The sequence below is a fragment of the Podarcis bocagei genome (assembly GCF_964188305.1).
Source record: "Podarcis bocagei genome assembly, chromosome: 9".
Taxonomy (NCBI): Eukaryota; Metazoa; Chordata; class Lepidosauria; order Squamata; family Lacertidae; genus Podarcis; species Podarcis bocagei.
The window spans coordinates 61,452,141-61,478,349 of record NC_138134.1 but is presented as its reverse complement, the minus strand read 5'-3'; the positions used below and the strand labels follow the sequence as shown (position 1 = coordinate 61,478,349).

The 26,209-nt window shown below is 42.0% G+C and overlaps 1 protein-coding gene and 2 long non-coding RNA genes across 3 annotated transcripts in view; 1 reads left to right on the top strand and 2 right to left on the bottom strand.

Annotated features, from left to right (window-relative positions):
* LOC308594380 overlaps positions 1–26,209 on the bottom strand; it is a 920,885-nt gene that overhangs the window by 167,920 nt on the left and 726,756 nt on the right. The window lies entirely within an intron of this gene.
* On the bottom strand, positions 6,762–15,645 carry LOC308594419. Its single transcript, XR_014011460.1, has 3 exons — positions 15,513–15,645; positions 9,395–9,490; positions 6,762–7,312 (listed from the first exon to the last, which is right to left on the bottom strand). It is a non-coding gene; the product is annotated as an uncharacterized lncRNA (long non-coding RNA).
* The window catches only part of BMPR1B (bone morphogenetic protein receptor type 1B), an 83,363-nt gene continuing 64,452 nt past the window's right edge, over positions 7,299–26,209 (top strand). The window contains exon 1 of the mRNA XM_081207140.1: positions 7,299–7,477. Within this exon, the coding sequence (XP_081063266.1) occupies positions 7,405–7,477 (73 nt within the window). The 5' untranslated portion in view covers positions 7,299–7,404. The remainder of the gene's footprint in view (positions 7,478–26,209) is intronic.

The window sequence follows — 26,209 nt, the reverse complement described above, 5'->3', positions numbered from 1 at the left end:
GAACACTGCTAATATACGGAGTGAATTGTATATTGTAAAAAATAATAGTAATTCTAGTATGTGTAGAGGAACTTTTGGCATACAGTCATTTCTCAGTGACTTCTTTTCTGAACAATTTATGATTTTTCTTTTAAAACAACTGAAGCATATGCATTTTTGTAGCAAACATTTACTAAAGATAACATTTTTTTTTCAAAAATGAGAAGCATGGCTGTTAATCTTTCCCAATTTAGTATCATAGTTGGTTTGGGCTTGAAGAGGGAGCAAGGCAGGATTTCTTGTTGCAATTAATGTGTGGCTGTTGGTTTTGTTCCTTTACCTAATGCATTCAGTGGCTTTCTAAAGCACATAATAAGATGATCAGCATAAAAAAAAGAAAGAGCTAAAGTTACATGGCTGATAAGATTAACAAGCATGGAAACAATGCTGTCATTTTCCAAACTATGGAAACAAGCGAGATTCCCCCTTTTATATTTATATTATCTTGGTGTTTTTTTTAATTCAAGGACACCCCCCCCCCCGGCAGGATTTAATAGTAACTGTGCTAACCTTATACAGTGGGAAAATGTAATATGGATTAAATGACTTATCAAATGCAAAACTCCTTGACGTCTACTTACAAAACCGGCATAATCATAGTAGTTACACTCTTTATTTATTTTGAATCACACTGTTGTTGCCACATGTAGGACCCTTGATACTTACTTAGTATCAGCGAATACAGTCTGACTTCTTAATTGCACCAGTAATATGAAAGCAGGAATAAAACTGAGTAAAACCTGAGCCTCCCAGTAGAATTCCCGTAGCATTATACAGCTCAGCAGCCTCTGTTCTCTTACCAAGGAGATAAGGATGCTTGTTGGTCTCGCGTCAGAACTATCAGCACATGTCCCTTCTTATTTCAGGGTTGGATTCAGATGCAGACGTAACATGATTTTTTTGTCATGGGCTGCTGATTCAGTGGCATCTTTTATACGTTACTGGATTCTTAAAGTCAGAAGCTTACTGGTGTAAGAAATGGCTGCTGCCCAAATGAAGTATCACAGAATAGTAGAAGAGTAGAATTGGAAGGGATCCCAAGAGTCATTTAGTCCAGCCCTGTCCAGTGCAGGAATCCTGCCCACAGCCATCCCTGGGTGCGTTCGAACCACCAACCTCCAAGTTAGCAGCCAGACTTCTTAAACTTTAGCTGTGCTGTCACACTGGAAGTAGAGGGAAAGGCTGTGTAGAACGTTACTGTTTACTCTGGTTTCAGCATGCTCCCACTGCTGGTTTTTTGTATCCATGTACACATGGCGTTACCCACAATGGAGCAGAGCTATCCTGACGTTTCTTAAGAAATACTACTATTTGATGTGTTTTCCCTCAATACAAAAGTTTAAGCCAAAGTCACTTTGCAGTTAGTCTGAGCTGTGCACTTTTGAGATAGCCATTGTGCATATAGTGGTACCTCGGGTTATGAACGTAATTCGTTCCGGAGGTCCATTCTTAACCTGAAACCGTTCTTAACCTGAGGTACCACTTTAGCTAATGGGGCCTCCTGCTGCCGCCGTGCCGCCAGCACACAATTTCTGTTCTCATCCTGAGGTAAAGTTCTTAACCCGAGGTACTACTTCCGGGTTAGCGGTGTTTGTAACCCGAAGTGTTTGTAACCTGAAGCGTTTGTAACCCAAGGTACCACTGTATGCAGATGACAGCTTCAGTTGTAGGTGTGGGAAAACCAAAGAGACAATGCCCATGCCCACCCCCTCTCTGATATGTACAACAGTGTGCAAATGTGACTTGAAATACAGTGGGCGGGGGCAACAACCTCACTCCATTTTAAGCTGCTAATGTGCATATAGTCTTGGTAGGCTATGGGCTCGGTCTAGATAGAAGCACAAGCAGTCCTCATGAGTATATTGGCCCTTTCCTTCTCTAAAGTGGCGTGACAGTGATGGATAAACCACACTTTTCCAAGCACTGCATATGCTGACAAGTAAGTTCTGTTAGGAAACTCGCAAAGTGGCGTTGAAACAAAGCAGACACGTTCACGATACATTAGGAACTGTAATAGAATCAGTTTTGTGACATGAAAAATGTTGTGAGATGAGCCACAAATAGGTTCCTGGGCTAGCTAGTACAAACATGTACAAATGACACCTGTTCAGAAAGAAAGGAGAGAGATGGGAAATGGCTGTCTCTCTGTGTGTTTCGTTTGTTCTCTTTACCTTTTATGATCAATATTTATCTTCGCTTTCAGTTTTGCATGATATGTACATAGGCCTGATTCGTAGCATTATTCTTGTAATATGGTTGATGTTGAAACTTCACCATATGATACTCAGACTAATCTGTGCATGTTTTGATCATGGCGGCTGCATGGTTACTTCTCTCATTGATGTCCCATCCTTGGTAGCTCAGAGGGCAGTGAGGTGTTGGTGTAGAATGGGGTAGTCAATGAGCTTCCAGTATCATTGGACTACAGGTCCCATCATCCCTGGCCTTTGTCCATACTGGCTGGGGCTGATGGGAGTTGAGGTCCATCAACATCTGGCTATGCCCAAGTAAATATGTACCGTCACTGGAAATTGCACTTTATCATGTAAATGTTTTCTAGAGATTTTAATTAATTAAACTAGGAGCCTGGTACCTGGCATTGCTTGGAATTCCAAACAACAACAACAACAACATATCAGTGCAGTTTTAAAATCAGTGGTTAAAAACTGTGTTGTTTTGAAATGTTTAGAAACGGCAGCCACTGTTATCCAAACATAGACAGAAACCTACTCTTTGAACTGAGGAACCATCACACAACATTTGGTTGTGATATCTTAAGAAATGTCCAGATGCATAGCAAGCAAACAACTTTGCAAAATATGTAATGAATTTTATTCGGGGGTTTTCAGCCCAGTATCTTCCCAACCACATGTTTATTGTAAAGCACGTAAGCAGCACGTCAGGGCAGTTGCCATCCCTAGCTGTTATTCCAGAAACATACTGCCTTTGATCTTGGAGAATCTGTCTAAGCCTCCATCCTCTTTAGTCATGGCGGGGGAAGCCTGTCCCCCACCCAAGTATGTCACTACTTCACAATGTAGTGTTGTTCCAGGTCCAAACCTCTTAGCCTGTGGTTGGTGAGGAGACAACTTAACCACAAGTCCTAGTTCAGAGGCCACACTAAGTCAAACCTTGGTTTTGCTTATGCAGTGCATTAGCAGAAAGGGCAAGGGAGGAACTAAGTGAGTACAAACTGCTCTCTGGGAGATCCATTATGCATTCAGGCTGCATTCACATGACAGTTTATTTGATTTTCATGACTCTTACGTTCCACATTATATTTGAGCTTTTGCACAACATAAAAGCTACTTCTGGAACAACAGTGCAGGTTTACTGCTTTTTTGTATTATTTGCTTCCAGAAAACATCCACCTGTAAATAATACAGGAATATTCCACTATAGTTCTGGAATTGGCTTTTTACATCCTGTGAAAACTCAAATACAATGTTGGAGAAACGTAGTGAAAATAGAACAAATTGTGATGTGAATGCAGCCACAGTGTCACTAAGTTCATAATATTGTGTGAACCAAGCCATTGTCTCCTTTTGATTTTGATTTTACATATGTTTTTAATGTATGTTTACATGTGTTTCAATACTTTGGGCCCACATGCATACGAGTAATCTCCATTTAATCCTCTAGATTTACTTCTGAGTGGGCATGGTTAGGGGTACAGTTAGTGTTGGAATTCTATTCCAATTCCTTTGGGATTCTTGGATGGAAAGGCGGTCTACAAACGACTCAAACAAACAAATAATGAAGACAGCAGCATCTTCAGCTTTTATTTTATGTTGTTATTTACAATGTTAATCCCTGCTTCGACCAGACTTTGGTGCATGAAACCCTGTAGGAGCCAGCCTGGGTGTGGAGATGGCTTTTTATGCCAAATCCTCTGTGTCTGCTTATTCTTCACTTTTTTCAGGAAGGGGTTCCTCCTCAGATAGTTTTTGAGTCCCTTCACTGAATACCACCATGCTCCTTCCTCCCTCTGTTCCTATTTCCCTGCCCAGGAACGGGACACACATTCCTGTTGCCCTATGTTTTTACCTTCCACAGTCTAGGAGGAAATGCCAAGTATGGAACTCCTAACGCCTCTGTTCCTCCTGCTTCTTCACACTGCCCTCTAGTTCACTTCATGTTTCAGTTCTTGCCATCCTTGTGGCCACCACTGTCCTGTTAGAATTCCTGCTCTGTGATTGCAGTAATAGGATTTTTGTCTTTCACATGATGGTGTACATTTTGACAACACAGAGTGGGAAGTGACTGAGGCAGGATGTTTGTGTTACTGGGTTCCGTGAAGTGGTACTTTTGTCCTTTGCTTTTTCTCTTTGCTGTCTGATGCTAGAGAGAGAGGGAGCCATGTTGCAGTGCTCCGTGTGTGATTATATGTAAATAAAGTAGATTAGCCAAAATGCTGAGTTGCTGAGGTCTGTTACGCAACTGTGCAAACTCTGCGGATCCCTAAGTGTGCCGGTGTCGGTTGGCATCAGTTGCTGTGATGTTCGGGCAGAAGAAAGCTTTTGAAGCTCCCGAACGAACAACCAGGAGGAAGAGAACATGCCAGTCAGGCATATGTCTCTGCCAGGGTCCTACTCGAGTGTAGGCTGAACTCCTGACATGTCCTACCCACCAAACAGAATCTTCTCCGCACACACTGCCTTTTTCTTGCAGTATTATAAGGACAACAGTATTGTTTGGGCCAGATGTTCGGTTGTTATTTTCAGAAATGGGAATTCTTTCAATTAAGATCAGACCCTTAGAGAAACTACTTTTAAGAAAGAAACAGAATGAAAGGGTGTCCTGCTGATTTTGGAACATAAGAAACTGCTTTGTACTCAGTCACACCATTGGTTTGTCTAGGTCAGTATTGCTGACACTGACTGGCAGCAGCTCTCCGGGTTCTGGGCTGGAGGCTTAACAAGCGCTAACTGGAGACACCAGGGTTTGAACTTGGGATCTTTTGCATACAAAGCTAATGTTTTACTACTAAATTATGACCAATTTTTAAAATTGCAATAATGTGATGTTGTGATTTTTTTTATAAAAAAAACTTTGTACATATGGTAAGAAATGGTGAAATATTGGTTTGTGCAATATATTGTTATATTGCATATACGTATATTTTTAATCACCCCTCCACTGTTGGTATACTGGTACGCTTGTATTTTTTGATTCAGTGTGCACTATCCTTTTCATCTAGTTTAACTTCTAAATTCATCATGGAAGACTGAGTCTTGTGTCAAAATAATATGTTTTGTGGTTGTTGAAGAGCATAGGTGTATTTCATCTGCACAACCTTTCTTTGATCAGATCAAAATAACCTAGATGTCATCCACAGAAAATGGTTTGTGGCTGCTCAGTAAATATATAACATTAAACTACAAACAACATGTACTGCTATATTTTGATATCGGGGTTATGGCTAATCTTCCATTGTGGGTGCCCAAAAGCAAGTGGATATGCTATCTTGCAAAAACATCAGGAACCCAGGCTTACAAAGTGGAGCCAGGTTTGGCCCCAGACATTCTAGTAACTAGCAGTGCCATCTTCTCCATGTCTTTTCAGGAGTAAGTCCCAGTGAGTTTTTAACAGGGCTTGGCGCTGTGGTCTCAACCACTGAGCCTAGGGCTTGCTGATCAGAAGGTCGGTGGTTCAAATCCCCACAACAGGGTGCGCTCCCGTTGCTCAGTCCCTGCTGCTGCCAATCTAGCAGTTTGAAAGCACATCAAAGTGCAAGTAGATAAATAGGTACCACTCCGGCAGGAAGGTAAACTGCATTTCTGTGCTCTGCTCTGGTTCGCCAGAAGTGGCTTAGTCATGCTGGCCACATGACCCAGAAGCTGTACGCCGGCTCCCTCGGCCAATAAAGTGAGATGAGCGCCGCAACCCCAGAGCTGGCCACGACTGGACCTAATGGTCAGTGGTCCCTTTACCTCTACCCACAGGTAAGAGGGCATAGGACTGTTGTCTAATAGTGATGCACCCAAACTTCAGAATCAAACTTCTCAAGTCCAAAATTTCTAGAGTAGTTATTCCCTTCCACCTCCAGATTTCTGGAGTTTGAGCTTAGCTCATAATAAGCCGAGACTCTACCTCCCCAGGAGCAGCCTCCAGCCACCTCACTGCTGAAACTTGCCTTACAGCAAGGATGCAAGGCGCTAGGAATTCATTAGGCCCTGCAACGACAAAAGCTATGTGCGATGTGATTTCCCAGTGGTTCTGGATCCTTAGCAAGGGAACCCTTGAATGGGACAATTCCTAGGAATCCTTAGCATGCATTCTTGGCACCAGGAGCCAAGGAAATTATAGACTCTTGGTGCTTTGGGTTCTTATGAAAGGACACTTCTGGGGCACCAGCGTTCCATGCAGAGAGTTAAGGCGAAGAGCAGGGAGCCTTGCAGAAGCGATGGAGAGCATTCAGAGCCCCAGCTTGTTCCAGATCTTGTGTTTCCAGTGGCGTCTCCAAAAGTGTGATGGAGCTTTGATGGAGCTGTGCTTAAAATAGTAATTGGGCCTGATCAAAAATGAGACGAAATTAGCCTGTGTTTAGGAAAGCCCAGTTTGAGTAATATCACCCATCACTATAGAAACAATGAAAAAATATTTCTGATGATTAATCACCCTTTAAAACCTGCAGATTGATGTGCCCACTTCCTTCTGCCTCACCGTATGACTGGTGCCGAGTGGAATACACAGTGATCTAAAGCTCGGTTTACTTAAAATGCCACTTTTTAAAAACTTTTTTTTTTGCCTTGCTTCCTCGGGAATAGGCTGAAATGAGAAGCCAAACAAACAATTTTTAAAAACCCCATAATTTGAAGCTGCGCAACTTTCTGTTGCTCAGTGCAAAGCATGGTTAACAAGCTAATTCGAACTGAAGAAATCACAGTTGTACTTTTGTTTTCATAATAACGCCTGGCAGTTTGGTACTTTCTTTGTATTCCTCAAGGATCTCCTGGCTTTGTTTTGTGCACATGAGTGTAAAAGAGAAGAGAGGAGCTGAAATCTCTCTGTCTCTGTCTCTCTGGCTGCAGCTTCTAAGTTTACACACATTCCCAGTGTGGGCAGCGATCAGTCCATGCTCCTGTCTCAGGAATCCAGTCCGGCTTGAGAGCCTTGCTGCCCTTTTGTTGTCCTCCCCACGAGGGTGATCAGTTGAGGACTATGTGGTGACAGAACCAGTTTGTAACAGGCTTGTCTTTCACCTTCTCCTCTCCAGGCTTTGCTGGCAAGACTCATGTGAGGATCTGAGAGAGGCGGGAGTGCAAAAGGGCTGCAAAGTGAAATAAGAAAAGGAAAGAAACGGGAGATTTAAACCACAAGCAAATCACTGCTGCTGCTGCTGCTGCTGCTGCTGCTACTGCAATGAACTGGCTAGAAGAACCAAACTGGAGGTTTCACGTTTCCCTCCTCATGCTGCTCTCGATGCACACCAGGGGTAAGGAGATAAAATGTTGTGCAATGTACTTCTGACAGGGTGCTGATGAGCTGAAGATAGCCTCTAACTGCTCTGTTGCTATTGTGAAATGGAAAGCTTAGGGGAGAGTAGCTTGGAGTTTGCAAGCCACCGGTGCTTTGTGCAAAATAAAAAAAAGTTCAGCAGTTTAATAGCTTGTGCACAACACCATTAGGGCAGTGCATGGGAATTGAAAGCTGATGTGTGCTAAACTTGCAAGCCTCTACTTTACTGCATTTTTCTTCGCCTTCCCTGCATTTTTGTCACGTTGCCGTTTGCTTTTGAGTAGGGTGATAGCGTTCTGAAGTTTATAGAAGCAGCAAAACAACGTTAAGGTCGTTTTGGTATCAGTAGCAACTGATGTTTGTTCTTACACTGTTGATACAGTTCTTTGAAATTACTTCAGTGATGTGTTGGAGTAAAATTATGCAAAAAAGAAAAAAAATCCAAGCGGGAATTTAGAGATTTATGCCTTTTTATTTTTTTTAAAGATTACTTTTTAAAAAGGAAGCTGAGTTGAATCCAAATGATTGGGAAACATGAGTCAGCATAATAACTTTTAGCTTGTTTAAAAGGACTGAAAAGGGGAAAGAGAAGAGTGAAGTTAATGAATGAACTGCAAAGGAAACAAGTATCTGGGAAGTTTTAAAAGAATGTATAAATCGACATTCGCCAAAGGGAGATTTTGAACTGAAGACAAACTGGTATAAATAAATGTGTTTAGTTAACGGTTTAGTTATAAGGATGGTGTATCTTTAGAATTGTGAAGATGCTCTGACAGAAGCCAGAACTTAGGACCATTCTAGTTGTTATTTAATTAATTAATGAATCACCTTTTGCATTTGTTGCAAGGCATGTTACAAACATACCATAAAACAGCTAAAAAGTGTTTTAAAAAGTACAAATATAACTAAATATAGGTGTTTCTTCTGTATTGTTTTTAAACTTGATGCAGATATATTTTCATGTGGCTGGAAAAGCTTGTGTAAACGAAATTGTCTTCAGTTGTTTCTGGAAAATACATCTAGTGGTTTGCTTGTTGTATGTCAACAGGGATGCTGCTCCAGAAAACAGGCCACTATGCTGAAGGCCCTGCTCTTGAGTTCTTGCATCTGATATTTTGGGGACTTTAAGGAGAAATTCTCCTGCACAACACAGTGATCTACTGGGAATATAAGGGATAAGCTGTTCTCTCAAGTAACCTTGTCCTGAGCTGTATTGGATCTTACATGTTAGTACCAAAACGTTGAACTTTCCCTGGTAGAAGACTGGAAACAAGTGCGAATCCAGAAAATACAGTGTTGTATCTTGAGAGTAGTTTGTCCCCCCCAAACAGCCACTGTGTTCTGCACTTGCTGCTGCCGCCCGACTTACCTTAAGAGTAGCCCCACATAGAGTGTATGGCAGTAATCCAGCCTTGATGTTACTAATGCATGGGCAAGTGTGGTCAAGCTGTCCCGATTCAGAAACAGTCAGAGCCACCTTACCAGTTAGTGCTTCTTTTCTTAAAAAAATGTTTAGGGGTACTCTCATTTTCCTACTCATATTAAAGTACTGCCCCTCAATGAAGCCAAACTTAGATTCACAAAATGTTTGGGGGTATGCGTACCCCTGCGTCCACCCAGAAAAAAGCACTGTTACCAGCCATAGCTGGTCAAATGCACCCTTAGCTACTGAAGAGACCTACGCCCCCAGTAACAGGGCTAGATCTATTATTTATTTACTTATTGTGCTTATTAGATTTATAATCTTAAAACTAGTAGAAAACCAAAACAGAAGAAAAACCTAAAGACATGCATAGGTATAAAAGGGATCAAGGAGCACCCACAAAGTACACACCTAGTCATTCAGGGAGACTGGGACCCGATTTACTGACTTCTCAACATGGGAATCACCTACCTCTGACTTGCCAGGATTCTGACCCAGTTGTTAGCCCTCAAAGTCCACCACTGCATCTGGACATCAGGGCCTGCTCGGCCATTCCTGATGCAGATGCTATCGAGAGAAAAAGTTGGGTTACATCAGTGCCCTGATGACACTTCATTCCATATCTCCCACTGACCACTCCTGGTGATTTCATATAGATAGATGTTAAACAGCACAGGATACAATAGAGTGTTCTTTGGCACCACATAACTCAAGAGTCATGGGGCTGAGGAACACTAATCTAATGCTACCTTCTTCAGCTGTCCCTGGAGATGAAACCAGAACCACTGGAGAACCACCAGGCAAGAATGTTCAAGGAGGAAGTGGGCTGTAGGAGGTGGGTAGCCTGAAGGCTACATTTGGCCCTTGGGACTGAAGATCCAAACCCTGGCCATAAAGTATAAGAACTGGAAGGGGCAGTCCTTTGATACAAATAAATTAATGTATGGTTGTTGGTTTGTTTTTTTAAAAAAAACTTTTCTCAAAGATGTATCGTTTTTTCCTCTCGTAGGTTAGAGAACATATTGGTAGGCTTCTGTGTATGTGTATGTAAATGATTCCCAGCTCAACCTCTCCTTCAAATCAGATCCAGTGAGGGCGGTAAAGGTGGTTGGCAGATGGATGGTGGTTAACAGATTGAAGTTGAAACAGAAGTATTGTTTTGGGGGGACAGGCAGGTGGGTGTGGGGGACTCCCTGTTCCTGAACAGGGTAACTGTGCCCCTGAAAGACCAGGTGCGTAGTCTGGGAGTCATTTTGGACTCTCAGCTGCCCATGGAGGCACAGTTCTATTCTTTGTCCAGGACAGCTGTCTAGCAGTTCCATCTGGTACGCAGGCTGAGATTCTACCTGTCCGCAGACTGTCTCACCAGAATAGTGCATGCCCTGGTTATCTCCTGCTTGGACTGCTTCAATGCGCTCTACGTGGGGCCACCTTTGAGGGTGTTGAGGGTGACTCAGAAACTACAACAAATCCAGAATGCTGCAGCTAGACTGGTGACTGGGAGCGGCCACCGAGACCACATAACACTGGTCCTAAAGGATCTTCACTGGTTCCCAGTACATTTCCCAGCACAATTCAGAGTGTTGGTGCTGGCCTTTAAAGCCCTAAATGGCCTTGACTCAGTATACTTGAAGCAGCGTCTCTACCCTATCGCTCAGTCCGGACACTGAGGCCCAACTCCGAGGGCCTTCTGGCGGTTCCCTCACTGCAAGTAGCGAAGTTACAGGGGACCAGGCAGAGGGTCTTCTCAGTAGTGGTGCCCTGCCTGTGGAACACCCTGTCTTCAGATGTCAAGGAGATAGAAAATGACACAAGACATCTGAAGGCAGCCCTGGAATGGGAGGTTTTTAATACTTGATGTTTTATGTTTTTAGATATGCTGTAAGCTGTCCAGAGTGGCTGGGGAAACAAAACAAAACAAAAATTATTCTTATTAAACTATGATTGTGAATTAAAGGGGTAACATGCAGCTAAGTTGTACTCTGATTAGATCCATTAAATTTAATGAACATAAGTTAGGTCCATCAGTTAAAATGAGTCCACTCTTAATAAAACTTAGTTAAATACCACTCAAGGTTTATAGGATTTTGTGTTTCCTGTGTAACTCCTATAAGACGCATGAGTGTACCCAAATTCACCTGTTCTGCCACTGTATCTTTGCTGATGTGTGTTTTGGTGGCAGAAGTGTTCATGGCAATCTGTTGGTGTTTCATGGTTTCCATCAAATCCTATTGCCAGCAGATACTGAATATAAGAATGTGCTCCAAATCTACTTCATGGGTTTCTAGAATTTTGGAAATATGTTTACTGTTGTGCTGGAGTCATTTGTGGCTGGCTATCTTTCCTGCTGTTCTGTAAGATGTGGTGCTAGTTTGAGAGACATTAATTTTCCATAATTCTTTGTTCCACTCCTTTTAGCATCCCAGAGCATTTTCTGGGAAGGAAGCTCAATTGCAAAAACTTGTTTCCAAGTAAGCATACTGCTGCAGATCGCATTCTGTGTGAAAATCCGATTGTACAAGCACAGGTGCTCGTTTTTAATCTCGGAGGACCCATTAGGAAGAAAATGTTCCAATATTACTGAGGAAGTTGAAGGAGCGGCTTTGGAAAAATTAAAGAAGCCTTAAACAGATTTTGAATATATAGATTATATTCCATTGCCAGATGCTGGGCAGCTCCTCCCACATTAAAACACAGATTCTTAATGGTTTGGCTGACCCTCAAGGGAAACAGATCTGTACTAAGATATGAACATCTGTAAGGGCGTGTAAAGATTTATGCAGGAAACCTGCAGTGGACAGCTGAAAGGCAAACACTGACAATCTCTCTACCCAACGAAATGGAATTTTGTTGTCTTATTAGGCCTATTCCAAATGGGAAACATGAGAAAAAGTAAAATAAATATGAAGGAATACAAAGTCAAATTAGGAGAACTAATTCAGTTTAACATGTGATATGTTATCAATATTCATCCAACAATATTCGTCCCTTCACATACACAGTCATCCATCCTCCTTGCTTTTTCCTTTGCTGATAGGAGCATTTGTTAGCTACATAGAACCCTGATATTTGCTGCATACATAGGCAAAGATAAATCTATCTTACTTCACTTAAAATTAGGATATTTATACTTGTTTTCACACAGAGACTAAAAAGATACCCCAAGGTATTTCCAGGTCAAAAGTAGAAGAGGTGTCCCTTTTACTACAGTAGGAAACCATTGGTGGGGGTAGCGACAATGAACCCACAGGCATAGTTTACAGATCATGGGCTTCATTTGCACTATACATTTGAAGCAGCAATGGCTTCTCTCAAAGAATCTAGGGAACTGTAGTTTGCTATGGGGCAGGGAGCTTTCAGGAGACTCCATATTCTCGCAGAGCTACAATTCCCATAGTGGTTTAACAATCAATCCTTCTTCCCAGGGAACTCTGGGAATTGTACTTCTGTGAGGGGATTTGGGGTGGGGTGTCTCTAAGCAATTCCCAACACTTTTAAAATCAACAGTTCTTAAGATTTTGGGGGGGAAGCCATGACAAATTAAAGAGGTATGATACGACTTCATATGTATAGTGCAGATGGGGCCAGACTATGGATTACGAGTGTGATCATGTGAACATGCTGGCTCCTGGGGGGGGGGGGAGCTTGCACCTGCTGTGGTCCTCCCTGGTCCTTTAAGCAAAGCATGGTGGGGGAGCTATGCTGAAGTTTGTCTGAGCCCTAGATTATGGTTTAGATCAGGCTTCCTCAACCTTGACCCTCCAGATGTTTTTGGCCTACAACTCCCATGATCCCTAGCTAGCAGGACCGGTGGTCAGGGATGATGGGAATGGTGGTCTAAAAACATCTGGAGGGCCGAGGTTGAGGAAGCCTGGTTTAGATCATGGGTAGGCAAACTAAGGCCTGGGGGCTGGATCCGGCCCAATCGCCTTCTAAATCTGGCCTGCGGATGGTCCAGGAATCAGCATGTTTTTACATGAGTAGAATATGTGCTTTTATTTAGAATGCATATCTGGGTTATTTGTGGGGCATAGGAATTCGTTCATTTTTTCTTCTTCAAAATATAGTCTGGCCCCCCACAAGGTCTGAGGGATAGTGGACAGGCCCCCTGCTGAAAAAGTTTGCCGATCCCTGGTTTAGATCTCCCATTCTTAACCATGATCTGTAGTTGAGGTTTGTTCTATGATTATAGACCATAGTTTCATTGCTCATGAAGGGAGGAGCAAAGCAACTGGAAAGGAGCTACATGCAGCTTCATTTAGCTTGTGTCCATCTCTCCTTACTAAGTCAGAACTGAAAGCTTAGTGTGATGTCCACATTGGGCCAGTGTTCTTTTCTCAAAGAAATTAGATCAGGGGTTGGTAACGTGATTCCTTCTAGATTTTTTGAACTGCAACTCCCAGCTGGAGCCAGCATCCGGAAGGGACATCACATCGGCTACCCCCAGTTTGGGTATTCTCAAACCAGGTAGATAGTTGAAATTTGGTACACCCGTAGTTTAGGGCAGCAGTAGGGACGCGGGTGGCGCTGTGGGTTAAACCACAGAGCCTAGGGCTTGCCGATCAGAAGGTTGGCGATTCAAATCCCCGCGACAGGGTGAGCTCCCGTTGCTTGGTCTCTGCTCCTGCCAACTTAGCAGTTTGAAAGCACGTCAAAGTGCAAGTAGATAAATAGGTACGGCTCTGGCGGGAAGGTAATCGGCGTTTCCGTGCACTGCTCTGGTTCGCCAGAAGCGGCTTAGTCATGCTGGCCACATGACCCGGAAGCTGTACGCTGGCTCCCTCGGCCAATAAAGGGAGATGAGCGCCACAACCCCAGAGTCGGTCACGACTAGACCTAATGGTCAGGGGTACCTTTACCTAGGTGAGAAATTGCAAATCTGTGATTACTGGACCTTCCTACACTCTTGGTTTCTCTTCAGAGAAGCTGTAGGACACAGGGTGGGGAATTGGATCAGAACTGTGGCGGTATGCATCCTCTTCCTCACGACATTTGTTTGATTTAAAGCAGCGGTAGCAAGTGGGCAGCTGAGCATGTTGGGCAGGTGTGAGTAGTAAGGAGCTACCTATAAGTCAGGAAGACAATGGATCTGAACACCAGAGCCAAGGTGCTCTAATGAGCCATTGACCAGCAGGGTAGAGATTGTGGATGGGTCTATCCTGCATTCAGTGTGCCTAGATTAACAAAGAAATGAAGACTATTCTGTTCTGATTTATAAATGATACTAAATTGGGAGGGATTGCAAACAGAGGATAGGATAAAAAAATTATATTAAAATGATATACAGTGGTACCTCAGGTTACAGATGCTTCACGTTACAGACTCTGCTAACCCAGAAATAGTACCTTGGGTTAAGAACTTTGCTTCAGGATGAGAACAGAAATCATGCTCCAGTGGCGCGGCAGCAGCAGGAGGCCCCATTAGCTAAAGTGATGCTTCAGGTTAAGAACAGTTTCAAGTTAAGAACGGACCTCCGGAACGAATTAAGTACTTAACCCGAGGTACCACTGTAATTAAAATTATATATAGCATATTAAAATTATATCATATGATTTATTATAGTGATATAAATCAGAGTTTTGACCTGTGAAGAACAAATTTCATTTTAACAAAGATACAGCTAAAATGACTTATGAATTATAGTGGTCTGCAGCATCCATATCAGTCATCAAAAAAACCAAACATAACATCTCCTTTGGTATTACTTAACAAAAGAATAGTACCACAACGTGAGAAATTATAACACCATTATGTTTGGCATAGGTTAGGCAAAAATGTTCTGTGAGTTCTTGCCTCATCTAATTTTTTTCTAGACTTGTTTGAGGGTGTCAAGAAATGTGGCTAGATATTATGCAATAGGACCTGTGTTGCAAGGTATTGCTCTTTGTAGTAGAAATTTCACAGGTTTGGAAGCCACAAGGAATGTACTGTAGGCACTAAGATGCAACACAGAAGTATTTTTTTTCCAGCATGTTCAGGGTAGCCCCAAGGTTGGCAGAAATACAGGAAACTCTTTTTTTAAAAAAAAAACAAAAAACAAAACAGTGAGACAAAATGTCTAAAAACAGCCCAGTGGGAACTTAACAGGCTCGTTAGCCATGGTATGCAGAGTGCCAGCTGGAAAGAAGAAAACCTAGAGAACACAGTGAAAAGAGTAAAATGATTGGTTTATGGATAATGGGTGAGATCTGGGTGTCCAACATAATTCCACCACTTTGTAACTTGTGGACTAGCTGTATATTTCTATAGAGGGTGTGTACATGAATGTGTACGGTATGAGGAACAGACAATGTGTCACAGTCTTCTGTCATGTTCTTCCATAATACGTTTCCAGAATAAAATGATATTGGGCACCATATGGAAAAAACGTAGTGGAAGTTGCAGTAGTTAAGGACAGTTTCCACCTGTCGGCCTCAGGAGACAATGGAGTGTGCCTCCAGAGGTGAATCACAGTGTGTGAAGTGACCTCTGTGGAGCGCAAGCCCTGGGCAGTGTGTCTGGAGGTCCTGGGCTGCCCAGACGACAAGACCCCCCTCTGGGCCTTGCTGATGTTGCCCAGAGGAAAGCAGAGCAATATGTTTGGCATCACCTTAACTGCAGGAGTTTCTGGAAAAAGGAATACAAGACTCCATCCAATCATCATAGGGACCTCAGTCCGGATTTGTGTAGAGTTTACTCCTTAGCCTTCCCCTCCCTGAAGATGTCCTTCAAGGCAGTGGAGATTTAGTTTTCCTTTTCCTAGATGGGCTACCTTCCCAGGTTGACAAGCCCCATCTGCCCCTCACTTCCCTCTGCATCATGTGTAGGCACAGTTGTTACCACAGAGTCATGCCTATGACCTGGTTCTCATGTCACAGTAAACCAAACTATGGTTTATGAGGGCCGTGTGGATGTGTGGGCTTCAAAAGAACAGTTACTTTGCTCTTCCCAGGTCTTTTTCCCAGGTCTATTTGGCTTCCTGTGACATGTGAACCAGGGGTGTGTGTGTGTTTGTATTTAATACTGTGATAGCTGCAGTGTGTCCCTCTGAAAAAAAGAGGATTGTAGGTACTGACTTGAGGACTGTTGCCCCAAGGTTTTGCACTACGTCCATTCCTTGGCATTCCTGTTAATTTCTTGCTAAAAATTTCAGTAAACACAACTTGTTCTCAGTGTTACAGATGCTTGAAATTTTATCTCATCTGTGATTTTTCCCAAGGGAGAAATGACATAAACTTGGCATCCTTTTTCATCTCTCCCTCCCTCCCATTTATGTTGTGGAAAAGGTATAATATTCCAAGCCATCTTCCAAACTAGTAATAATGCATTTTTCCATTTCGGCCATAAGCTGAAGCCGTCTATATTTATTAACGATTATATTTATTATTTATAAAGCAACTAACATAAGTAGGCACTGTGCAAAAAAATAAAAATAAAAATCAGGCTAACAAGTCCCTGGCTCTAAATCTGCAATCTAATAATCCCAAATCACTGCATTTTAACTGCTCAGCAAAATTTGACAAGTTTATTACGTCTACATATTTATTTAATTGGTTAGTATGGATTGTATTAAGTGACTGTGTCAAAGTGATACATTTTAATCTGTGCATTTTATTGGACACATGTCTCTAGCTAAGTTATTTGGAATGTCTTTAAAAAAAGAAAAAGTTGCCGTCCAAAAAAGTTTTATTTTTTACTTTTTTGTATTTTTATTAAATATTTTCTTGATTTCTATAAAGAGAAAATAATGGCAGGGATGAAATAGACAGAAAAGTTGAATAAATATGTTGCTTTCTGTAATGTTGATGTGTCTCTAGAAATGAATGTGAGTTACACTTGAAGCCTGCCTAAGTACTTCTCTTTAGAGGGAGAAAACAGCTATCATTGTGATAACTCATTCCTGTATTTGGCAGTTATTGAATGCCCCGTGGGGGGAAATGCTTAGAAGACTAAAGCGGCAATATGTTTTGCATATCTCCACTCATGGAGACACTTCTCAAAAGAGGAGCTTTAGTGCCAGCACAACACAAGAAAATCAGTAGCATGAAAGACCTTCTAAGAGTGCTGCTGTGGTTAAAGCTCTACCTACTCTTTATATTTCCTTGAATTTAATTCCTAGCTGTTTTTGTTTTGTTTTTAGCTTTGTTACCCCATTATTTTCTGCAGTAGGCTGCATTTTGAGATGCTGTATTGTTGGGAAAGAATTTTACCCATGTAGTTTCATTGGTGGGTATAGTTTATGGCACTAATCAGGATTAGTACCAGTGACTCTAGCTTCTGGAATGTACAGGGACTAAAGTCTTAGCTGGTTACATGAAACAAAAGCAACTTAAAGACATGTGTGAATATCTCCATTTTAATCAGACCTGTCTCAGTGTGGGGGAAAGTGGGTGGGGTTGGGGTTTTGTTTTTTGTCTATTCAGAAAGACCCCCCCCCCCATTTCTCTCTCTTAAGCTTAAAGGAATCCTCCTTGCAGATTTAATTTTCATCAATATTTCACCTCTTTCTTCTGCTTGATTTAGCCCATCAAAGCACTGTTGAGATACCTGATATTTTGCCTAGCCAGCTGCGTTTCATTTGCAAAAAGGGTACCCTAAGCCTGTTTCTTTCCAGAAAGCTGCTTGTTGTTTTGGTGGTTTTGGAACAGTTCTTCTGTGAACAGTTCTACTGTGAATACAGCTGGCAGTGGCTGATGACTTGACTAGCAAAAATTGGATTCCACCTTCTTTGCATGGCCTGTAGGAGAGACAGATGGATTTATTAACTTTATATATGGAACTCTAGATGGCATGCATAGTGTTCTTCTGGGCAGTATCCCCACCAGGCACCCGCCAGCCCCCAGGAGTGATGTGTAAAGAAGGAAGGTGGAGTTGCAGTGGCATCCCCCCAGTGGCAACAGCACTGCCAGTCACTGGGATGGCTAGGAGACATGGTGGGGGAGTCAAGGGAGGTCCATGTTGTTGCTGGTTGTCCCGCAAATATGTACTCACTGCATGGCCACCACCTGTGCAGGTGTCCCCAGCCTTACCACCACCACCACCTTGCCCCATCTCATGCCCATCTTGGCTGCCTATGGGAGGAGGATGTTGCTGCAGCTTAACTTACCACTGCTGCCAGGCCCAGGCAGCATGCTTCACTTTAACAAGGGGCACATCCACACAGTTTTCTGCTTGTCCCATGCTTTCTAAGCACAGATCCAAGAAGTTTTGCTTTGTCCTGCTGCTTTCCCCCAGAACACCCACTCTGGGCGCTAAGTCAGGAAAAACGGCAATCTGCTGGAAAACCTGATGGCCATTTGTTCCGATTCTGTGCTGAACTTTGGGAAAACAGTGGTGCAGACGGAAGTAAGGATGAGTCCAAGGTGTCTGCCTCACCACCTGCCTTCAGCCATTGCCCAGCTCTTTTAAGCATTCGTTCTTGAGTAGCTGCTTCAGCTCTCTTAGTCATGGAATTGCCCAACAAGAAGACGCTCTTTCGTTTAATCTGCACAGCCTCTGCATCCCTGATAAATAGCTTTGTCCTCGTTACAGACTGCATTAGAGACTGCCTCAAACAGCTTTCAGAAACTAGGACCATTCAAATATGGGGAGGGGGGGAGTTTTTTCTGGGTGGTGGTGGCAAGCAGGTTGTCCAAAATCACAACCATTCAGGGTTTCAAATGGTTTTAAACACAATTTTAGAAAAAGGATTCCCCCCCAAAGAATAGTGTATAAAACAACTTATATGCACATCTCCCCATCTAGAATGTAAAACCGAAACAAGTTGCTTTATTTCCCTTTGTTAGCAGAGCCCAGTTCTGCCTAATCAGATATTATTTAGGTTAAACTCTAACATTACAGTATTGATTCATCGTTTTCAATGTTTTATTAATGCATTCTCCTCTTCCCCCTTGTGCTCATTGGTAATTCGATGTGCGGAGCTCCCACAATCGCCAGTTTAGGTTTCTGATGAGCACTGTCATCTCCCCCTCTCTGCCCCCACAATAAAATATGTTTGTGAATACTGTTTTGAGAAGGAAATTACCGCCACGGTGCTTGCAAAATGATCTCCAGTTACTACACTTTTACTTCTAATGGAAGTGTGCACCTTAGCCATGGGTTTCGGTGAATGTGCACTCTAGATTTGTGGCTGAGCTTTTAGAGTCCTGTGTTCGATACTTAAAAGGGTTTTTAAGGAGCTAATTAAAGATGTGGTACAAATGGGACAGCGGTTTGTCTTTACAAGGCTATTAGTGAAAACAACAAGATTTGCCTTTCACTTCTGGCATGTCAGCCTTCAAGATTTACGTGTGTGTGTTAAAAACTGTCACTGTGGTTTCAGATGTATTGTCACCAGTGGTGAGCTTGTTAAACTAATGCAACAAAGGAGAAGGGGGGGGGGATCCTCTCACTGTAGTCTCCTTAATTAATAAATGTCCTTGGACAGTACAGCTGCTTTCACCCAGCTGTATTCTGTTTGGCACTGCTTTTTTAGGTTTTGCAGTCCTTAAGTGGCTGCAAACATGGATAAGTCTGATTTGTATCTAACTGTTTAGCATCTTGAGGATTCCAGATGCCTTATTTATAAAAGGGTTTATTTTTTTTACCTGTCGTGACTTCGTAACTGTGGAGAAATGTTTGAAGATGGCGAGCGTACCTCCTTAATAAATCTTAGAAATAATCAGGATTTTTGTTGACCATGACTACCTCCACTGTTAGAGACAGCCTGCTTCTGAATGCCCATTGCTGGGAACCATAAGTTGCAAGAGCGCTGTTACACTCGGGTCCTACTTGTGAACTTTGCATAAGGCATCTGGGCTCCCACTGTGGGAACAGGATGATGGGCTAGATGGGCCTTTGGCCTGATGCAGTAGGATTCTTCTTACCATTGGCCAAGGAGCCAAGTGCTATGTTTTGAGGCATCTGAGTGCAATATTTCACTCCAGAATTGTACTCACAGACAGAATGAGGGCAGGCTCCCGGCTGGTGCATTCCCCTCAACTCAGGGAAAAGTGAATAAATGAAATGAGAAAAGACTGGATTTATTCAGGGACAGACTATGTCAGCAAAAGACCCAAACTTGTGGTTGAACTATTGCCTGAACACATATTTCCCTATGGTTAGTATTGCCCAGCCTTGGCTTTTGCTGCCCATCTAGATCTAACTTATCTATCCTTCCCTACCGCCAAGTTCCCAACTCTTGCTAAGAAAGAGAAAGAAAGAAAGAAAGAAAGAAAGAAAGAAAGAAAGAAAGAAAGAAAGAAAGAAAGAAAGAAGTTGCAATTCCTTCTAAAAACTTGGAACATTGAAGCAGAATCAATTTATAATCAACAAGAAGTTGAACACAAACCGTTGTGATTTACATAGTTAACTTTGCAGCTTTGAGTTTGAACACAAACCGTTGAACACAAATCGTTGTGATTTACATAGTTAACTTTGCAGCCTTGAGTTTTGCATTCAAACAAATGTGGGATCTAAATGTACTAAAATAAAAATAAAGTAGTTGTGATCACCGTTGTTTTTTTTAAAGTTAGAAATAGTATTATCAAGGTAGCTTGTAGTATGTAAAAGATTTTCACTTCTTTCAGGGGCTTGAAAATAATTATTCCTACAAGATAATCCCTCTTGGCCCTGCAAAGCAACAGCCTGTTAGTTGGATGCATTTTCCACAAAAGTGCAGTGTTTACTCCTGTTGTATAAGAGCTGCTGACTCTGATATATACTGCAGAAGTGGAAAGGTTTTTCCCCTCCTTCTTCTGTGAAAGAAAATGAATAGTAAGGAAGTAAGGATTAAAATCTCTTTATCTGCACGGGGCTGTTAATCTTGTAAAATAAGGAAAAGCCTCCCTGCTTGCCATCTCCTGTTTTCCCCCCTTGTTCCCTTTTCACTATTTCTGTGGGAGTAATTTGAGGTTAAGCAAAACATGGACTCTTCCTGTCAGCAGCTTGGGATGGAGTAGAGAATGTGGATTAAAACACATAAACAAAACCGAAGCCTTTCCCTCAGAACTGCCTCTACAGACGATTTCCAAAACCATCAGCATCACAATGCCTAAGTTTAGACTGGTTGTTTGTTTCAAATATCGGTATGTCCCTTTCCAAAGAATAAAGCTGGATGTGGTGTCCTCTTTGAGAATAGTCTCAAAAGATGTCCAGGAGGGTTATGCACTTTAGGATTATTGCCACTGAAACTTTTTAGGCACATACCACAGTGAAATTCAAGGCATTTCAACAATGCTCAAAATGCACTGCGTTTGTTTCTGTAGTGCTCACATCCCACACATAAAAAAAGCAGTTTTCATTTCTCCAAGTAGAAATTGAATAGCCACTCTCTGCCACTGCTAAGGTGGAGCTTATAGGGTCTACTTATATACAGAAGTTCTCTAGTGCTATATCTGTCCATCTGATGGGAAGGTGTTGAAATGCAAGGTTGTGTCTGTTAAGTTGTGGGTGAACATATCAGACAACAACGATTCTTCAAACAGCTCTTGTTTATTCACAGGCCAGAACAGAACTGAATTGAAGGGTTCAGCCAGCCTGCTTATATAGAACGCACTAGAACGCAACAGTAACTACTTTCTGTAACTATCCAATCACTGAACGTCACTTTCAATCCCTTATTTGCATATGTGGACCTGAGTGAAAACTATCTACTGTATCCCCCTGCTGGACCAGGGTGAGAACTTCAATACATAACAGTGTCTTAATGTTATTTGACATCTTAGCATTCTCTCTCCCTCTCCTAAGAAGCTACTTACTCTGGAGCATGTTGTGGTTCCTTCCCCGTAATTCTGTGGGATTTATTTGGGTGATGTGTTAAATCATGGAATGGGAACTTTCTTTCATGGCCAATGCTTAGCTTGATGTCCAAACACAGGCACTGTAAAGATTAGTCTGTGTCTAACCTCTCCCCCTCAAAAAAAGTTCTCTTAAACAATTTCTAGAGCAAGGGCTCCATTGGGAAAAAAACATCATACTAGTGGGGGGGGGATAAGTTGCAATAAGATGCAGCCCAAGCCTGGAACCCCCAACTTGGCAGTGTGCCATTTTGGGAGATAAGGCTTAATTCTTGCAAATTTCTTGAGTGAGTGGTCTTAAAAATCCGTTTTTGGGTGTGAGGAATTCAAATCAGCTGCTATATTTGAGATTGGACAACATTTAGCCTGGTAAGTCTACTTTTGATGCAGAAGCACATAAGCAGCTTACGTGAAGTCAGATAATTTTAATTTTATCTTCTGAAAATGTCTGGCAATGCTAAATAATAATAAAGAATGAAAATAATATTAATATGTAATATAACCGCAAGTGCTTGGCAATCATTGTAATGGCAGTTTTACACACATTTTGCAAAACTAAATTATATTAATTTAAGGAAAATATCTTTTGAATTCCAAGGTCATGTTACAGATGTTAGCACTCTTCATTTTTGGAATTTGAAAGTTGAAAAATGCAACATGCCTGTGCAAACCGTGGGCATTTTGGTATAAACTTGGCATCTGCCAAGGTGCCCTGCCTCACTAAATTTTTATTGGTTTTTAATTGAAAATAGGTCTTTTTGCTTTCTGGAGGGGATTGTTTGGTTGAGGGGGGTTGATTGCTTTTTTGTCCTTTTTTGTAGGTGTTTTGCCTGTTTGGGGGACGGAGGGGAGAGGCCTCTGAGCGCTACTGGTTTTTCTGCTCCCCAAAATATCCACGAGTCCCAAAAAGTTTAGAAACCTAGGCTAAGCTGTGCATTGCCTATTTCTAGAACCTAACCTTTTTTGTGCTTTCAAAAAATGTGCAGTTTAATGTTGCATGGCTATGGTCTTGGTATCCAAGGTGAGTTATGGTCCGTATTGCGTATTCATCACAAACAACTAACTCCAAATTTAATCTTATGAAAAGTCATGTTCTCAAATATTTCATAATTGTACCATTTGCAGAATGGCAGGCAGCCAGTAAGGCACTGAACAGTCATTTCTGTCCATCGCCCTGTCTGTCTAGCTAACAGTGTGTGCTGGTTTTTGTCTTGTAGACATTACACAGTTCTCTGTCAAGGGAACCTACTTTATATTTAGACGTGCAATAAATTAGCCTTGGAGAAGGCCCAAGCCATTCAGCTGTATTTCTTTGCAAAGCAAGCTGTATGTTTATCAGACAAGACTTTTTGGATACAGTGTTTTCTTTAAGCTCACCTGCTTGGTACTTAAATGTTAAAAGTCAGTGTTAAGACCAGAAATCTCAGCTTTAAAGAACATTAGCTGGTATGGCTTCTATTTTTACACATACCCCTTTTCTTCTAGATTCCCCATATTTCATTATGATTTGTGTACGCCTTCCAACTTCCTTAGTGTTGGGGGTTATCTTTGGTTACCTAGGTAAATACTGTATAATATTTTTTTGTGACTCGATGACATAAATGAGTCCTAGGAAGCAAGCTGATAAAGTGATACGGTGATTAACGTGGACTGGAGAGGCCCGAGTTCAAATTCCTCTTTGCTTATTTCTGCATCTAAAAGATTTCCTCCTCGCCCATTAATCAAAGATTCCCAAAGCAACTAGCAACAACTTTTAAAACACATGGGCTGTATCCAACATTACATTGAGTGGAAAGCAGCTTGTGTGCTGGATCTTTCTCTTCCGACCTCTGTGCTCCCTGGAAAGCCTCTCCTAGTGGTTGAGGGGACGTACAGAACATTGTGGTCCACGTCACCTGATACTACTTGGGGCAGGGGTGAATTGCCCAAAATTATGCAGAGGAAACATGTGCCAAAGGAGGACAACATCATTCCTTCTCAATCCATTTCCTTCTCCCAGCGCTGTCCTAGATGACACATATCGCAAAATTTGGTAGCTCCCCTGATACTTTGAAGAGGCTTTTAAGGAGTTATGAGGATAGCAGGTGGAAGGAAGTGAGGGGGGGGGGCTTTCTTTCCACATGTGTGGTGTTGGGCACACTCCAATATCCACAATAACCTTGCATAAAAACTAAAGTTAACAGGCATGAAACTGAATGAGCTGGTTCAATGCCACAGCATATGAAGAGACCTCTTGCCTGTGTTACCCCTTGTTCCTAACCCCTCACACTTTCAGGCTTCCTTCCTTTGTTCCAAGTTGTCTGTAAGCCACAGTTACTTGTGGCTAGCTTGACGTGAACCCTGAGCTGAGAGAGATTTTGAGCACATGTGGACAGCGGCATAGCAATCCCAGCCAGTGCATCCCTGGGGTGGACCAAAGTTGTTGAGCTTCTTTTGTTTTTCTTCTGAAACTCGATGTAGCTAGCGTACACAGTTATATCAAAACGGTGAAGTAGGTTAGGCTGAGATGCAGAATGAGTGGCTGAAGATCCCCCAATGAACTTCATAGATGACTCTTAATTGCTTTACTATGCTGGGTAGTTGGGGTGGGGAGGAATAAAAATGTAATAGATAAATAAGGAGGAGTCAGAAGCACTTTTCTTAAGGGCAGAGTTGTTTCTTCCCTTTGCTTGTCAAATCCCATTAGTTTCTGAGCCAGTTGGCTAAGATGGCAATTTGCTGCTCTACAGATAGTGTGCATGTTTAATTGGTTGCAAAGGACACACGGCTGCTTTCCAGAACTGGTGGTTATTTTGGTTGCTGCCCTGGGTGTAGTGGACCAATCAAGTGTGCTTGACAATATTAGACTTCTTACTCAGCCTAAATGTCTGCATTTACTTTAGCCCTTGGGTATACGACCTTTGTAGATAGCATATCTGAGTCAAAGATGACTTTCCTTATTCTGCTTTGAATAATGTGGAGATAATGTCCACTTGCTTTCTTGCCTAGCACTGGAGAGTCAAAAATCTACATTGTCAGTTTAGTTATTGACCAGTACAGAAGTACAATGCGTCACGGTGAATGAATGGTTAGAGTGTCACTTAAGGAATGTCAATAGCATGTGTCTTGATAGAACTTTGTGCCCCACCGTGAGTAGTGGATTATTTTGAGTAGTTCTACTGCCCTAGCCAGATTAATAACACATGCAATTTATTTTAAAATGCTACATGCTGAGTGGAATGATTCCGACAACCTTAATGATGCTACTGATTAGACAATTAAGTGTGTTTACTAAATATGAACACATTTAAAATACTAAAGGGAAGAATATTAAGAAGCTACCTTGCTAGAAAGGAACATTCGGAACTAGCAAGGAATTTGCTGTATGGTATTGTTTTAAGGGAAGGGCTGTAGCTCAGTGGTAGAAAACATCTGCTTTGTGTACAGAAGATCCCATGTTCAATTCCCAACATCTCCAGGTTGGACTAGGGTTGGTGGGATGTGTGGAATCCTGCTTGAATTCCTTTCCCTCTCTTAGTCTAACCTGTTTCAACGGCTAGCCATGAAGATAAAATGAAAGGGTGGTCTATGTGTGTGTTTCCCCCCACCAAAGGTTAGGACATGTTTGTAATTAATGCATTAATTAATTATCATTGAAAACTGCTATGGGGATTTTGCTGTGTAAAGAGCTTTAGCCTTCCAAAAATAAGTACATAGAATGCTGTTGGTAGGAAAACCCCAAAAGGCTTTTGCAGCTTTCAGATGTTTGGATAAATAGGAAAGCTATTTAAAGCAGATTGCAATGCCACACAGTAAGAGAAGGGTGGCCTCCTCATTAGGGCCTCTTAGCACTACCGAGGCATTATTTTTCCAGTCAGCTGGAAAAGGAATTAAAATGAGGTTCCACATGGCACTCAATGCAAAACCGTAGTTCCCATACAAATCTGGCAATACGTCCTTCCATGGCCTAAGATTCCACCACATTGAGAAGCAAGGCCCATTGCTTGTAAAAGGCCCGGTTTTCTCTGCCTTTTGTTGCTATTTATGTGTTCTACAAACTAACATGGGAACCACTGTTGCTTGCGAGTAATTTTTCAAGTCACGCAGCTATCCTTGTTTTATATCTGAATGCACAGTTCTTGTTGGCAGAAAAGAAGTGTGTTGCATCTAACCAAGTTGTTCTCAGAGTAGGCCCATTGAAATTAATGGACCTAAACTAGCCTCATCAGTGGCTCTATGTATTCTGAGTGTGACTGGATGCAATCCAGTGTGGGGGAAAAAGCAACAATTCATGATATTTGACTTGCCTCTAACAAGCATCATATTTGAAAATGCCCTCTACGTATGCAAATCTGTTCCAGAAAATCTCTTTGCCACAAAAAGCCAAATCCTCTCTTTCTTTTCCCTTTTAGCTTTTATTCATTATACCCATGTGCACAGCACAATAACAATTTTAAAATATAGTCACTTACAGCTATTCTGTAAAGAGGAAATTATTTCCATGGTGAACATGATTAATCACAGAAGATTGCAGTGGCGGCCAATAAATACA